At 48.1% G+C, this 13,746-nt stretch overlaps 1 protein-coding gene across 1 annotated transcript; it reads left to right on the top strand.

Annotated features, from left to right (window-relative positions):
- The first annotated feature begins 908 nt into the window (after nt 1–908).
- Nucleotides 909–13,608, top strand: LOC311367304 (ER degradation-enhancing alpha-mannosidase-like protein 3). Its single transcript, XM_084486128.1, has 20 exons — nt 909–1,744; nt 1,861–1,906; nt 2,620–2,720; nt 2,946–2,985; nt 3,223–3,335; nt 3,882–4,035; nt 4,691–4,825; nt 5,316–5,421; nt 5,535–5,632; nt 6,788–6,913; nt 7,061–7,144; nt 7,302–7,385; nt 7,575–7,699; nt 7,960–8,125; nt 8,527–8,684; nt 8,892–9,009; nt 9,410–9,583; nt 9,817–9,982; nt 10,614–10,805; nt 11,673–13,608. Exons 1-20 carry the CDS (start codon nt 1,590–1,592, stop codon nt 11,975–11,977), a joined length of 2,646 nt encoding a protein of 881 aa, XP_084342254.1. The 5' UTR covers nt 909–1,589; the 3' UTR covers nt 11,978–13,608.
- The last annotated feature ends 138 nt before the right edge of the window (nt 13,609–13,746 follow it).

Here is a 13,746-nt window from a genome sequence, read left to right as displayed (position 1 = left end):
TGCCATCTTCGTTAGTAACAGTGGCTTGAGGACATCGTATACAATCAAAACTGGTGTAACCAGCTTCTAAGATGAGGCATAGGAATATAAAAACGCGGGATGATTTGTAAAGTGCACAACAGGAGATCCGTTTTAGTACCTGATAAAGACAACCTGACTTTATCAAAAGGCAATCTGCAACCTCACCGCTAGAGGCTCCAATTTATACACACTGTAACGTTATGTACAAGTAGGTAACACCCATTTTATATGGACATTAACCTATACACCTCACTTATAATCCTTTCATTATACAGGCCCTTTAAAGTCAAACCATGTAGTCATATTTAATACACATACGGTGTGTTGGTACAGTGGTACAGTTACAGCTGCTGCTCGTCTGCCACCATCCCTTGAACATTCAAACAGAAAACTGTGTTGATTTATGATCATATTTCAATCAGCATAAATCCACTGTCATACAAAATTATTATTGCACTGCATGTCACTGTATATCCTGACTCCTCATTTCAACTCCAATCAAAATGTGCCTAAAGGTTAGTCAAAGTAATTCTGATATCGTCGTTAAATATATTGCAGATAGATAGAAGTAGGGTCAGATTGTTCCGAAAATAACTTTTGACAACGCTTGGGCGTAACGACCAATCTTAGAATATGATTCCTCCCTATGTGTTTTATCCGCTTCTATAGAGAGAGGATCCTGAATTCACGTTTATCCCGGTCTACCGTAACATTATTTCCGGTCTTATACTTCCCACGAGCATCCCACCCCCTCTCTTTCGCCAAAAACGCGAGACGAGAACGAAGCTACTATCCACCTATCACAGCGCTTATCACAATCGATGACGTCTGACTGTGTTTTTCGGAGACTCCCAGGAAGTGGGTCAAGGCTAATCATTGTCGAGAGACGGAGCCTGACAGTTCTGTGACAGCGCGACAGACGACAGCAAGCCAGAGATCCTGATCTCCAGCTACGTGTCAGCGAAGGTCTGGGTCATGTATCTCCCGGGCGGCTGTAACGGAGAGGATTCGGGCTCTGCGCCTCGTACTATTGGGTCAGATAGCGACCGGAGTCCACCGAAGCTAGCCGTGATGTTACACTACGGACCCACTCTGTCTCTTTGTTGATTGGCTAGCGTTAGCCCCCCGGCTCACGGCTTGTTTAAGCCGCTGGTTTTGTACAGGCATGTTATGTTTCCAGTATCGGTAACACAAGTAAAGGTAGTCAATTATAGATGCCAGCAGTTTTTTCGCTTGGCTTTGTGACTAGAACAAACGTTGAGACTTGGCAGGTCATGTTCTGCAGGGCATGTCACTAGCGAATGGATTAAATCGTTTACCTTTGGAGTAGAGGCATTATGAGGTTAAGTACAGTTGAATGCGTCTACAGGGTCAACACATGACCCCGCCTCCTGGAAGTTAACCTAGAGAAGTAAGCAAGCTTACATCCACCACACCATTCGTACCTCACAGCATGATGCCCATTCTGGAGGGGGTGCATTCCGATTGATTGTAGTGTTGTAGTGTTTGCGTGGACGCTGGGCTAGAATAGGGTGGGTGTCCGTTGACACTGAACAGCCTGACCATAAATGAAGCAAGTAGGTCATTGCTGGACGGCAGCGGGTCGAGGCTACCCTCTGGTCCCCAGAACGATGCTCAAGGCTCTGCTTCTCACACTTCTTTGTGGATGGGCGAGTTGTCACGAGAGCCAACACATGACATCAGAGGAGAAGACTGTTATCAGGTAATTACATGAGTGTTTAGCTTTCTACTATAGATGTTGTCGAGCCACACATTGTCAACTTCTATTGTTCCCTCTCTTATTATTTTAACATTTGTTTTTTACTTGTGTTCTTTCAGGGATCAGGTTGTTGAGATGTTTGACCATGCTTACGGAAGCTACATGGTAAGGAAGTTTCACTTTTGAATGAATTGAATATGTTTTGGATGGGCCATGTGCATGTCGAATGATACATTGGAGCACATCTTTATTAGCTATTGGGTGTTGCTAGCCTGGACAACTCAGATTTGGCTGTCATGACATAAGAAATCAGACCTTACCTGGTGTTTTTTCCTTGTCCCAGCAGTGAGTTAATAAACCAATGTTGGAGCAGAAGAACAGCCATCATCTAGTCTATCCCATTTGCTCCCATTTGTTGGATGATAAATGTTGGCCTGTGCCTGCAATTGTCAATTGAGTTAATAGATTTCCCTGTTAACTAGCTAAGGTCCACTGGTTTAACGTCAAATTCGGGCCTCTGTCCTCAACTTTTTATATTATTATTCAGTAACACCTTTGTAATCATCAGTTAATACAGGACATGTTTTGATAGTCTCGATTGGGTAAATTGAGTGGATGTAATAACCACGGTTGCTGTTTGATATTCTCGTAAAATAGAGCTTGGCTTTGAAGCCAATTGAAACTGCAAAATTGTAATAACTTAGTTAATAGTTTTTACGTATGTCCTCCTGACACTACAAGCACAGACACAATCCCCTTTAATGATCCTCTTTCGGAATACAGAAGCAAACATTTTTTGCAGCTGATGTTAAGGCTTTGTCCATTCACATCAAATGAGGAACATGGCTGAATCATTGTCTCTCTGTGTGCTGCTCCAGAAATACGCCTACCCAGCTGATGAGCTGATGCCCTTGAGTTGCCGTGGAAGAGTCCGCGGTCTGGAGCCCAACAGAGGAGACATAGACGACTCCCTGGGAAAGTAAGTTCAGATAAGAAAACCGCAGATAAGACGAGACCAAAGATCAGATGGGGTCGTCCCTGTTTGTTCTTTAGTGTATCTCCTCAGACTCCACCCATAGTATACTATCTTAATCACAATGACCACAAAGAGGTTTGATGGAAGGAGAACTGAGTAGTGAGTTGAAATTACGATGTGATGTTCTTCTCCGTGTGCGTAGTCTAATCACTTTCATTTGTATCGTAGGTTCTCTCTGACACTGATTGACACCCTTGATACCTTGGTGGTGAGTAACGTTCGCCACTTGATATGAGTTAAGGCTTTTTTTTAAAGGAAGGATCTGTACGCCGGTGTCTTGTGAAGTGTGTGTCCGTCGTGTTAAATGTAGCCTGAAATATGGGTTGAAATATACTGTCAATCAATACGGAGGTGCGAGACGGCAGAATCAATTGTCTACGGGTCAGATGTTGCGTGTCCTCATCAAATGCAGACTTAAAGTTTATGTGTGTGTGTGTGTTCCCAGGTATTGAACAAGCTTGATGAATTCGAAGAGGGGGTGAGGAAGACGTTGAAGGACGTGCGTCTGGACAATGATGTGGTGGTCTCTGTGTTTGAGACCAACATCAGAGTGCTGGGGTACGTAGCATCCACAATAACAACCGTATGTGTCTAAACATCAACAACGTTTTTTACATTGTTGAAAAAAGTCAAAGAATGTTGACTTTGTCTTGTAATAAAAAAAATATGCTAATAATAAATTTACATAAATATAAAACCATACCAATATAAGCGGAACCAGAAGATCAGGCTACAGACTAGCACTTATAGTCAATAAATAACTGGAGAACTGTTTCACTTCCTGTAAAATGTAACATCCTTGATCCTCCAATAAAAAGATTCATAAAAAAAAAAAAAGAATAACTAAGAGGGAAATCACGATGTCCGAGACTAAACTCGTTGAGGAAGTTCCTTCACACTGACTACGTTGTAAAGAAAACCTGGGGTTCAATCCCCCTTGTCCACAGTTTACCTGTAGGCCTCCTTGAGAAAAAATACCCCTGACCTGAACTGACCCTCCATGACTCCGTGCTCGGCGCTCCCTGAGCGGTAAACCCTGTTGGATTAAAAGCGTCTACTGAACTGAATGACATGGTGTCGTCTCCCTGGTTTTGCCGTGTCCAGGGGGCTCCTGGGGGCCCACGTGATGGCCGACATGCTGCGGCAGCGGGGCGACCGGATGCAGTGGTACCAGGACGAGCTGCTCCACATGGCTAAGGAGCTGGGCCACAGACTGCTGCCCGCCTTCAACACCACCAGTGGCCTTCCCTACCCCCGGGTAAGACGCCATCACTCGTGGTCTGAGGAGGAGGTGCTGCCCCTCGTTGGATGGCGTAGGCAAAGGTTGTCGCCGCTTTGCAAATATACCCCTTTGACCTCAAGCCTGAAGCCCCCGAGCCCGGAAGGGCACGGCCGCGTCGGGCGGATGCAGAATGGTGTCAGAGTGCTTTTATGGCTGCTTGGTCCTCCGCCAGAAACAACTTGATTGTTCTATTTCTTTATTTCCCTCGCACTAGAAATTTAGGATCTTTGAGCTTTGGAATTAAGTTGCCGGATTTGCCTGACATTCTATCGAATAGAATAGAACATAAGTCATGGAATATTAAAAGTCTAGTACATAATATATAAATCTAGTTTTAGCTAAAAGAGCAACGAGGCACACAACCACAAGTGTGAGTGGGCCGCCGTCTAAAAGGCTAAATCCATCAGCAGTGATGCATGGCAGAAATTAGCACATTTGGGGTTGTTCATCTAATGGAAGTCGACTGTTTTGTTATCTCCTCGAGAGCAAACCCGATCAATTTCCTCGCTCGAAAAAGTATTTCTAAATACAAAGTTAAACCGGTCGTAGCAGAGCAAACCTTCACGTTCACCACAGTAAACGCCGCAGTGCGTATCCCCGTGTGTTTCAACGCCACGCGCTCTGCCTCCAGGTGAACCTGAAGCACGGCGTGATCAGCCCCCTGTCGCGCACCGGCACCGAGTCCGACACCTGCACCGCCTGCGCCGGCACCATGATCCTGGAGTTCGCCGCCCTCAGCCGGCTCTCCGGGGAAGCTGTGTTTGAGGTTTGTGGTCGCCATGGTAACGGTCATCCCCCGCCCACGTGGCCAAAGTAAATAGAACGGGGCTTCACTTTGCTGACTGCCAGTGATTATCGTGGGCTTTCCCAACACGGTGGCGGGCGGCGACACTCATAGTTAATGTTACGCACCCGTTCCCCTGTGTGGGAGGAAGGCACGGGGAATGGGTCGCCATATTTTGTGATGCACTTTTGATCTCTTTTATTATTTTGATTATACTTCTGCTACAGTGACCGCTGCTTCTGTTTCGGCTCATTCCAATGGAAGCAACACATGCTTCTTGAAATAAGGCCGATCACCGTGACAACATCAGTTGGTGGTTGGCGTCTTCCAGGAGGGTCACATGTTCTCTCTCTCTCTCTCTCTCTCTCTCTCTCTCACACACACACACACACACACACACACACACACACACACACACACACACACACACACACACACACACACACACACACACACACACACACACACACAGGAGCACGCGAGGAAGGCTCTGGACGTCCTCTGGGAGAAGAGACAGAGAGGCAGTGACCTGGTCGGGACCGTCATCAACATACACAGCGGAGACTGGGTCCGCAGAGGTGAGGCTCACAGAGCACATGTGAACATGTGCTCTACGTGGTAACAAATGTTATTCAGATGTAACTAATGTGTAACTAATCACTAATCACTTTCTCGCCGTTTGTGTTTGTAGACAGTGGGGTGGGCGCTGGTATCGACTCCTACTACGAGTACCTGATGAAGGCCTACATCCTGCTGGGAGACAGCGTGTTCCTGGAGAGGTTCAACATTGTAAGTAGGGGTGGGAATCTCTTGGCACCTCACGATTCGATTAGATTCCAACGATTAAATTATCGATGCATCTCGATTCAACAAAATTTTTATGTACATTTCCATGCAGGATTTTCTAAATATATATCTGACTTTGCTACTCAGAGTTTGCTAATCACTTCCTACTTGTGTAATGATCATTAAAGACAATCAACAGATGAATTACCTTATCTTATATTTTATATTAGATAAAGTTGGTTCTCTGCGTAGAGAACCCGCAGGCAGAAAGGAGTTTTCTGGAGCGCTCTGCAGCAGGCGAACAAATTTTATAAAAAAAAAAAAAAAATTATTCAATTAGTTTCCGATTATTAATTTTTCTGGATCGAGACGGAATCGTTCTAGAGAGAATCGCAATGCATCGAAGAATCAATTATTTTTCCCACTGCTAATTCTAAGTCCATGTTTTACCATTAAATATGTCTTTCTGCTGTCTCTCTGCCTGTTACGGTGTGATAAAACGATGAAGGACGTCCCACAGTTGTTTTGCTATATTTTGGCAGGGGTTAGGGTAGGGCTGGGGAATTCGATTTTAGCGTGAAACGGTCACCAAACTAATATAATCAAGTTTAAACTATATATATATATATCTGACTAATTTTTTTTTTTTTTCTTTCTTTCATATACATATCTGGACATAATTTTCTATTTGACCATTTTCAATACCATTTTGGGATTTTTCTATAATGGAGCAGCCCTAGGTTAGGGTAGTCTGGTGGAAAAGCCAACCTGAAACTGGATTTACACACCTGGATTTACAGCCCTGCTTTTATAGCCCTGGTTTAATAGTCCTATAGTCCTGACTGGTTTTGGATAAACAGTTTGCATAGGGGCCTACATTTATACTTCTACGTCACAGAAGTTATACTTCTACAGTATCGTGTTTCCTGGCCCCAAATGTGCGCCGACACACAAGCCAGTTCATATTCGCAAGACCGAGTCTGCTCCATTTAAACTGCTGTGACCTCTGTGAAGCGACACTGATCTTCAGGCAGCTTGCCATAAACGCTGGATACAGAAGTGTATTTTGGGCATAACCCCTACCTTCTCCTCAATGTCTTAATAAGAGGTTGATTTTTTTTTTTAAAGCTAATGCTCTCATTCGCTCCTTCGCTGCAGCATTACAGCGCCATCATGAAGTACATCAGCCAACCCCCCCTGCTGCTCAACGTGCACATGCACAACCCCACCGTGAGCGTGCGCAGCTGGATGGACTCTCTCCTCGCCTTCTTCCCCGGCCTGCAGGTCAGTGGGCCCGGCCTCTCTCATCGGTCGGGTCGCTCCCATCAGCGGCGCAGCACCACCGCTGGATAACCGGCGCGACTGCAATCCCTCCGTTCCCCCAGCTGATGGTTTATCAAGCTACAGAGATGTGTGCCCTCCACCCCACAGGTTCTGAGGGGAGACCTGAAGCCCGCCATCGAAACCCATGAGATGCTCTACCAGGTCACCAAACAGCACAAGTTCCTGCCCGAGGTAGGGAATCTCCTCAAGCCTCTTCTCTAGCCTCTCCTCGAGCCTCTGTTGTTTCAGCACTAGCGAACTAAGGATGGATAGGGTTAGGCATGACTCAAAATGAAATAATGATGCGTCGAGTGAGCAGCTTTTAACTCATTTTAACGTTTTGACGCAGGCTTTTACCACAGAGTTCAGAGTTCACTGGGGCCAACATCCACTCAGGCCGGAGTTTGCAGAGAGCACCTACTACCTCTATAAGGTAAGCGCATATCCATCCTATTGTCATATGATGTATGGATCATATGTAAATAAAGCTCTCAAAGCAACCAACCATACATCCGATTACTTTCGGCCCCAGCGGTTCCGAGTCAGTCTGTGAGTGCGCTACCGCACAGAAGCCCGGAGATGCGGTGTTTGGTTTGATGAGGATGCGTGTTGCTCTCCCCAGGCCACAGGGGACCCCTACTACCTCAGAGTGGGCCAGTCCATCGTGGAGAAGCTCAACGCCTACGCCAGGGTGCCTTGCGGCTTCGCTGCCGTGCAGGATGTCCGCACCGGGACCCACGAAGACCGGTAATGACTCAGGACTCCTTTATTCTGGACCAGTAGCAGCCGTAGGATTAGACCATATGACGATACGATTCTTAGATGCTATATGGTTGTGGTGCGGTTAGTGAGGTTGTGGTGAAGTGTGATTCAGTCCATGCTCACATTTGGTTGAAGCGGCTGAGAATCTGGATATTGTGAACGTGCGTGACCCTCCAACATCGAGTCACAAGCGTACGACTCGAGCGCTAACGGGGGATGCATGCTAACGCGTGGCTCGCCCGCAGCATGGACTCCTTCTTCCTGGCCGAGATGTTTAAGTACCTGTACCTGCTGTTCTCCGAGAAGAGCCAGCTGCCCTTCGACATCGACGACTACATCTTCACCACCGAGGCCCACCTGCTGCCCGTCTCGCTGTCCACCACCCAGCCGCCCTGCCGGCCCAACGCCACCGTGAGGACACGCACACGCGCACACGCACACACACACACACAGGCACACACGCACAGGCTCACTCACTCACTCACTCACTCACTCACTCACTATCTCTCTCACACACTCTCATTCAACGCTAGGTTGAACCAGGTTGTGTAGGTCTTTCTGTTTATTTGAATGTAGTTCATATGTTGATTTACAACATATGAAAATGATGAATATATTTGGCTGATGAGTATTTATGGCTGAACTATAACCTCTGGACTTTAGCTATTAGCTAAAACAAGTTTAGCAATTCACCGCTCATGTACTCCAGACAATTAAAGAGTCCCCAGCAGAACCCAACGGCCTGTGAGCTTGACCCCTCCCAAAGCCCCCTGCACGTCGCTCTGAAAGTGTGTCTCGTCTGTCGGCCGTAGGACGCGGCCCCCGTGGTCCACGAGGAGGACCCCTTCACCTACTCCTGCCCCAGCGTGCAGACCCTCTTCCCCAACAACCCGTCCTTCGCCAAGACCATCCGGGACGGCTACAAGTACCTGACCGGGGTCGGGCGCCCCTTCAACTCCATACCCGTCAGGTGTGTGTGTGTGTGTGTGTCCAGGCACAGGGGCGGAGGGGTACAGCTAGTTATGTGTGTGGGAGTTGTAGTTCTTTGCGGTGTTGGTGTGTGTGTTGTGGGCAGAGGGCTACAGCTAGTCATGTGTGTGGGAGTTGTAGTTCTTTGAGGTGTTAATGTGTGTGTGTGTGTGTGTGTGTGTGTGTGTGTCTGTCTGTGTGATCACAGGGAAATCGAGCTGCCCCTCCACGATGACGGCATGGAGCCGGTGGAGTTCCTGAAGAGCATGGGCATCTCCCTGACCCCCATGAACGAGGCGGCCCTGGGGGAGGCCCGGGGGCTGAAGGTAGGCCCGGCCCGGTCCTCACTGTGGTCACACTGCAAACATGAAGGGGGGGGGTGGGGGGGGCGGTGAAGAGTAGAGGGCTTGTCTATGTCAGAATGTCAGTGATCACAGAAAACAGTAAACAAAGCCGGTACATATGTCTTCTTCCTGTAACTTGTTTATTCTCATTTTTGAAAGAAATGTTCACTGTCTATCTGCAATATCATTGTATTAATTGCATTGACTTGCAATGTCTAATTTTGCTCAGATGTTGCTGCTATGTGTCAGCATACACTCTATGTTTCTTTTAACACACGGAGTGGATCTGTCTCAGACCCACGAGGGAACTCCAAAACCTATTGGTGTGCGTTATTCCTCTGGTCAGTGGGTGATGATGAAGTCGTCCCGTGTCTGGCCGTAGGAGCACAAAGGGGTGTACCGCGTGAAGCTGGTGGCCCAGCTGAGCCAGGCGGTGGAGGAGGAGGAGGTGGTGCCCCACATCGTGCAGCTCATCTCCCCGCCGTTCCTCGGGAGGACGGTCCTGACCGCCGGGCCCGCCAAGTTTGGGATGGACCTCACCAAGCAAGAGCACGGCGTCAGTACAGTGGATCAGACATCAAGTCAATCGCACGCGCATTTGATAACAATTGTCTTTCAGGCTTTTCACAGTAAAAGCCAAAAGCAGAGTAGAGTTTGGCGATGTTGATTTAATAAGAGCCTTTTATTTATGTGTATATTTATCTGTATATTTTATATGATGAGTATTTTGTGTTTTGCGTGATCATCGTAATTCATTTCGACTTCTCCTAACATTCACTCACTCACCAGGTGAAGGGCAGCATCATGAAGGCGTCGCCCTACACGGCGTGTGGACCAATAGAAAACGCCGACCAACTCAGGGGTCACATAGCCCTGGCGCTACGCGGGGACTGCATGTTCGCCGGAAAGGCCCGCAGGCTACAGGAGGCCGGAGCCACGGGGGTCATCTTCATCGGTGAGTAGCCCACTTTTCATAGTCTTCTTCATAGCTGAGTAGCCTACCTTCACAGACCTCCTTATAGGTGTGTAGGCCTGCACTGGAACTTTAATTAGTTGTAAAACTTTTCAGTTAAGTTTGTCTATCCAGATATATGAAAACATTAAAGCGATGATCCACACAATAACAGAGGAGAAAACAGATGGCTGTGTTTAGGAACAGGAGTGATGAAGCGCAGTTGTGTGCTAAAGGGTGCATGTAAACAATGTAGGGGATGCAAACGTGGCTCATTCTGAAGCACGTTGGAGATGCAGTATATTGCACGTTGTGCTGTGAAGCCTTATGCTAAGGCCTGAAGGGAGGGCAAAGTACCAAACTGCATGTTTTTCTGGTGATTAAGCCAGAACTGCTTAAAGACAGTAATGTCTGCTTGGCACAGCTGTCGGCCGAGAGGCTTTATCGACTTGAAACAAACGGAAAACCAATGAATACATAACCGTTTACGCGGACCACAAGGTTGGACGATCAGTTGTTTTGTTTAAAAGAGGCCGCCACCGCTTCCATGACGTGTTCCACATGTCTCACCATCTCTCTTTTATCTTCTCCGACGCAAACGATAACCCGCCGCCGACCTCGCCCTCCTCCCCAGACCACCGGGACGGCAGCAACATCGAGGACTCCCCTCTGTTCCAGATGGTGGGCGACGGGGACTCCACGGCCGACCTCACCCTGCCCCTGGTGTTCCTGTTCAGCCGCGAGGGGGCGCTGCTCACCACCGCCCTGGAGGAGCACCACAACGTGGACGTGCTGCTGCTGCCCAAGGAGCGGCAGCTGGGCCACGGTGAGGACTGAGAAGCTCACCAATGCGTCCGCATCACGATGCAAAACCGCTACGTTTTACGTTCACGCGACTAGTGGTCGCGTGAAAGTCCTTCCTGACTTAAAGTTGACATATTTTATGCCACCAGGTGTGAGTGTGATTAGCCGTTACAAGCCGTTTTGAAAATCCGCCTCTTCTGACGTCACAAGTGGGCGTGTCCACCGAGATGTGTGCTGGATAGATGAGCACACATCTCGGTGGACACGCCCACTAGTGATGTCAGTCACTTGTAACGGCTAACCACACTCACACCTGGTGTCCCCTTTAAGTCAGGAATGACAGTGTGAACGTAAACGTAGCGTTTTTTTCCCCACACGCCACCCTCCACCCAGGTGGCTCCACCGGGCTCCTCCAACAATGGTACAACAGGGGGGAGGGTCATGTTTAAACCGGTTGATTTGCAGCGATGGTTGGACTTGTATCAGTGAGAGCAGGTGTCCAGGACCGGGAGAGCTCTCCTGAGTTGGTGCTGTGATGGCAAGTTTAACCTGCCATCACCAGGTTTAACCTGCCATCACCTGCACACCTGGAAAGCTCTGCAGCCTCAGCCAGCCCCCCCCCCCGAGTCGAATCAGTCTGACTCGGGCCAGGTGAGGCTGCTTAAACCAGCCATCGAGCACGCACACACACACACACACACACACACACACACACACACACACACACACACATGCAAACACAAACACAAACACAAACACCACCACCACCACAGTAAACGCCACTGTCTGACTGACCGTAGAGTCATCATGGTGATTGGTGTCGTCGTTCGATGTCCTGGAGATGAAGAGCTGTAGGACATGGAGGTCATTCTCCCCCTCTGCTCTCCAGATAAGCCCGAGAAGCCGCTGGGGGTGAACATCAAGTTCCGGCTGGCGGGGGAGGGGGAGGCGGCCGAGGGCCCCACCCTGGAGTTCGTCCTGGAGAAGGGAGAGATGCTCCTGGAAGAGGAGGAGGAAGAAGAGGAAGAGGAGGAGGAGGAGGAGCAGGAGGAGAAGCTGGTCGGAGACTCAAAGCCGCAAAGAAACTGTGAAAAGGCGTCTGACGCCGACGACGACGAAGACACGGCGGTGTGCGACTCGTCTGCGGGCTCTCCCCCTCCGGACACGGACGGCCGAGCGGGCGAACACCCTTGACCGCCCCACCCCCCGCCCCCCCCCCCAAACCCTGCTGGATATTCTGGGATGTCTTCTCTCTCCTCGGGACTGGCCGGGCCCGGGTCCTCTAACCCACACCGGCCCCCTCCCAGGTATCAGGACGGCGCGGGCCTCAAGGCCTCCCTGCCGTAGACGTAGCCGCCAGCCCGCCGCCTGATGCAAACCAGCCAATGAGGAGGGGTCAGGTGTCAGGTGTCCGGGGGGGGTGTCAGTTGGGGTGTCAGTTGGTCCGTTAGTTAGTTGTCTGGTTGTAGCGGGGCCTCTTAATTGCCTGCAGTACATGAGTGGTGGATGCCTAGCTAATTCAATGTTACATGCATACAGCTGGTGGAAGAAATGGACGAGCTAGACCGAATGAGCCCTAAGCTGGTCCATCGCACTCGTTCTGGTCCTGATGACGATGATACAAGTACCTTACTCTAGAGAACATAATCACCACAAGTTGTATTTAGTTTTTTTTTTTTTTTATATGCAATGCAAGTGTATGGTTTAGTTTTCACCTTTTGTGACTGTTGGAACTTTAATTACGATAGTCAGGAAGGAGCTGGTGGGGGCACCCCAACCTGGCGGTCGGTCTTGTCGGCCATGTTTGTGAGGGACAATCTCCTTTTCAGGAGCAGTACTGTTTCATTTCTAGAGACGGCATATGTGGCCAGTTCGGTCCAAACCCGCTGATAGATATGACAATTATGAAGGGTAAAATGGGGCCAATTTGGAAACAATTGTATTAGTTTATTTTATACCGTCAGACAAACTTCAGGGAATTTCAAGAGCGAATGCGATGGGAAACACATGCTGAGGCGTGTGTGTGTGTGTGTGTGTGTGTGTGTGTGTGTGTGTGTGTGTGTGTGTGTGTGTGTGTGTGTGTGTGTGTGTGTGTGTGTGTGTGTGTGTGTGTGTGTGTGTGTGTGTGTGTGTGTGTGTGTTGGATTTTTTGTGAATGATTACTGTAACCAATAACCATGATCATGTCCAATGCTACAAATAGTTTATAATTATTGTTTCAGACTCATGGTTCTTCACCTTCACCGTCCGCATTGTTTCACTCATGTTGAAACACAAACACATTCACAAAAAACTCCAAATGGAAATCCTTACAGAGGGCATTATTATGGCGACATCCATAGTCCATCATTTCTAGTTTCCCTAAGGGCAAAAACAAGGATTTCTTTATTCATTTCATTGTCCATTTCCTTTTCTAACTTCATCCCCAACACATTTCACTGCATGTTCTTTGTGCGAGATGCATTTGACCTGGTGTTGTGGCCATTATGCAGACAGTGTTCGGTGCCAGAATGTGGCTTCTCTTCAGTGGACCTTTTCAAAGTGCTGCTGTTCATTTCAAGTCTTAACATACTCTCAACTTAGGAGTCTTGTTCTATTGTGTACGCTTGCATTGCCAACTTGTATACCTCGAGACTGAGTTTGTGGTCCAGCACCATTACTGTTAACAACAAGAGACTAATACTTTTTTGCTTTTGTTTTTTTGTTTTATTTTGTGTCTGTGAAGTGGAAAAGTGCCAAATGAATGCATGTTCTATTTCATTTTCATATCATTCTCCTGAAATCGGACTTATTTATTTTCTGATGTACCACTGATTCAGCCTTGTCAATAAATTTCAAATAACAATCTGTAAATAATTTGATCTCTTAATATTTTACCTCAACAGCTTAGAAAACCACCGCTAGGGGGCAGCAACGTCTCAGTGGATTGCTGGAGCACACCTGATGCAGTGTGATAATCAACT

The sequence above is a fragment of the Micromesistius poutassou genome (assembly GCF_964030765.1).
Source record: "Micromesistius poutassou genome assembly, chromosome: 22".
Classification (NCBI taxonomy): Eukaryota; Metazoa; Chordata; class Actinopteri; order Gadiformes; family Gadidae; genus Micromesistius; species Micromesistius poutassou.
Note: the sequence above shows the minus strand (reverse complement) of the source record. Positions and strands in the feature narration are given on the sequence as shown.

What these genes read in the sequence shown, in the direction of transcription:
- LOC311367304 (XM_084486128.1), top strand. Translation starts at nt 1,590, where the DNA reads ATGAAGCAAGTAGGTCATTGCTGGACGGCAGCGGGTCGAGGCTACCCT. An exon ending in CCGGGGAAGCTGTGTTTGAG is followed by an intron (nt 4,826 to 5,315) that starts GTTTGTGGTCGC and finishes ACACACACACAG; the next exon opens with GAGCACGCGAGGAAGGCTCT. An exon ending in AGCACAAGTTCCTGCCCGAG is followed by an intron (nt 7,145 to 7,301) that starts GTAGGGAATCTC and finishes GTTTTGACGCAG; the next exon opens with GCTTTTACCACAGAGTTCAG.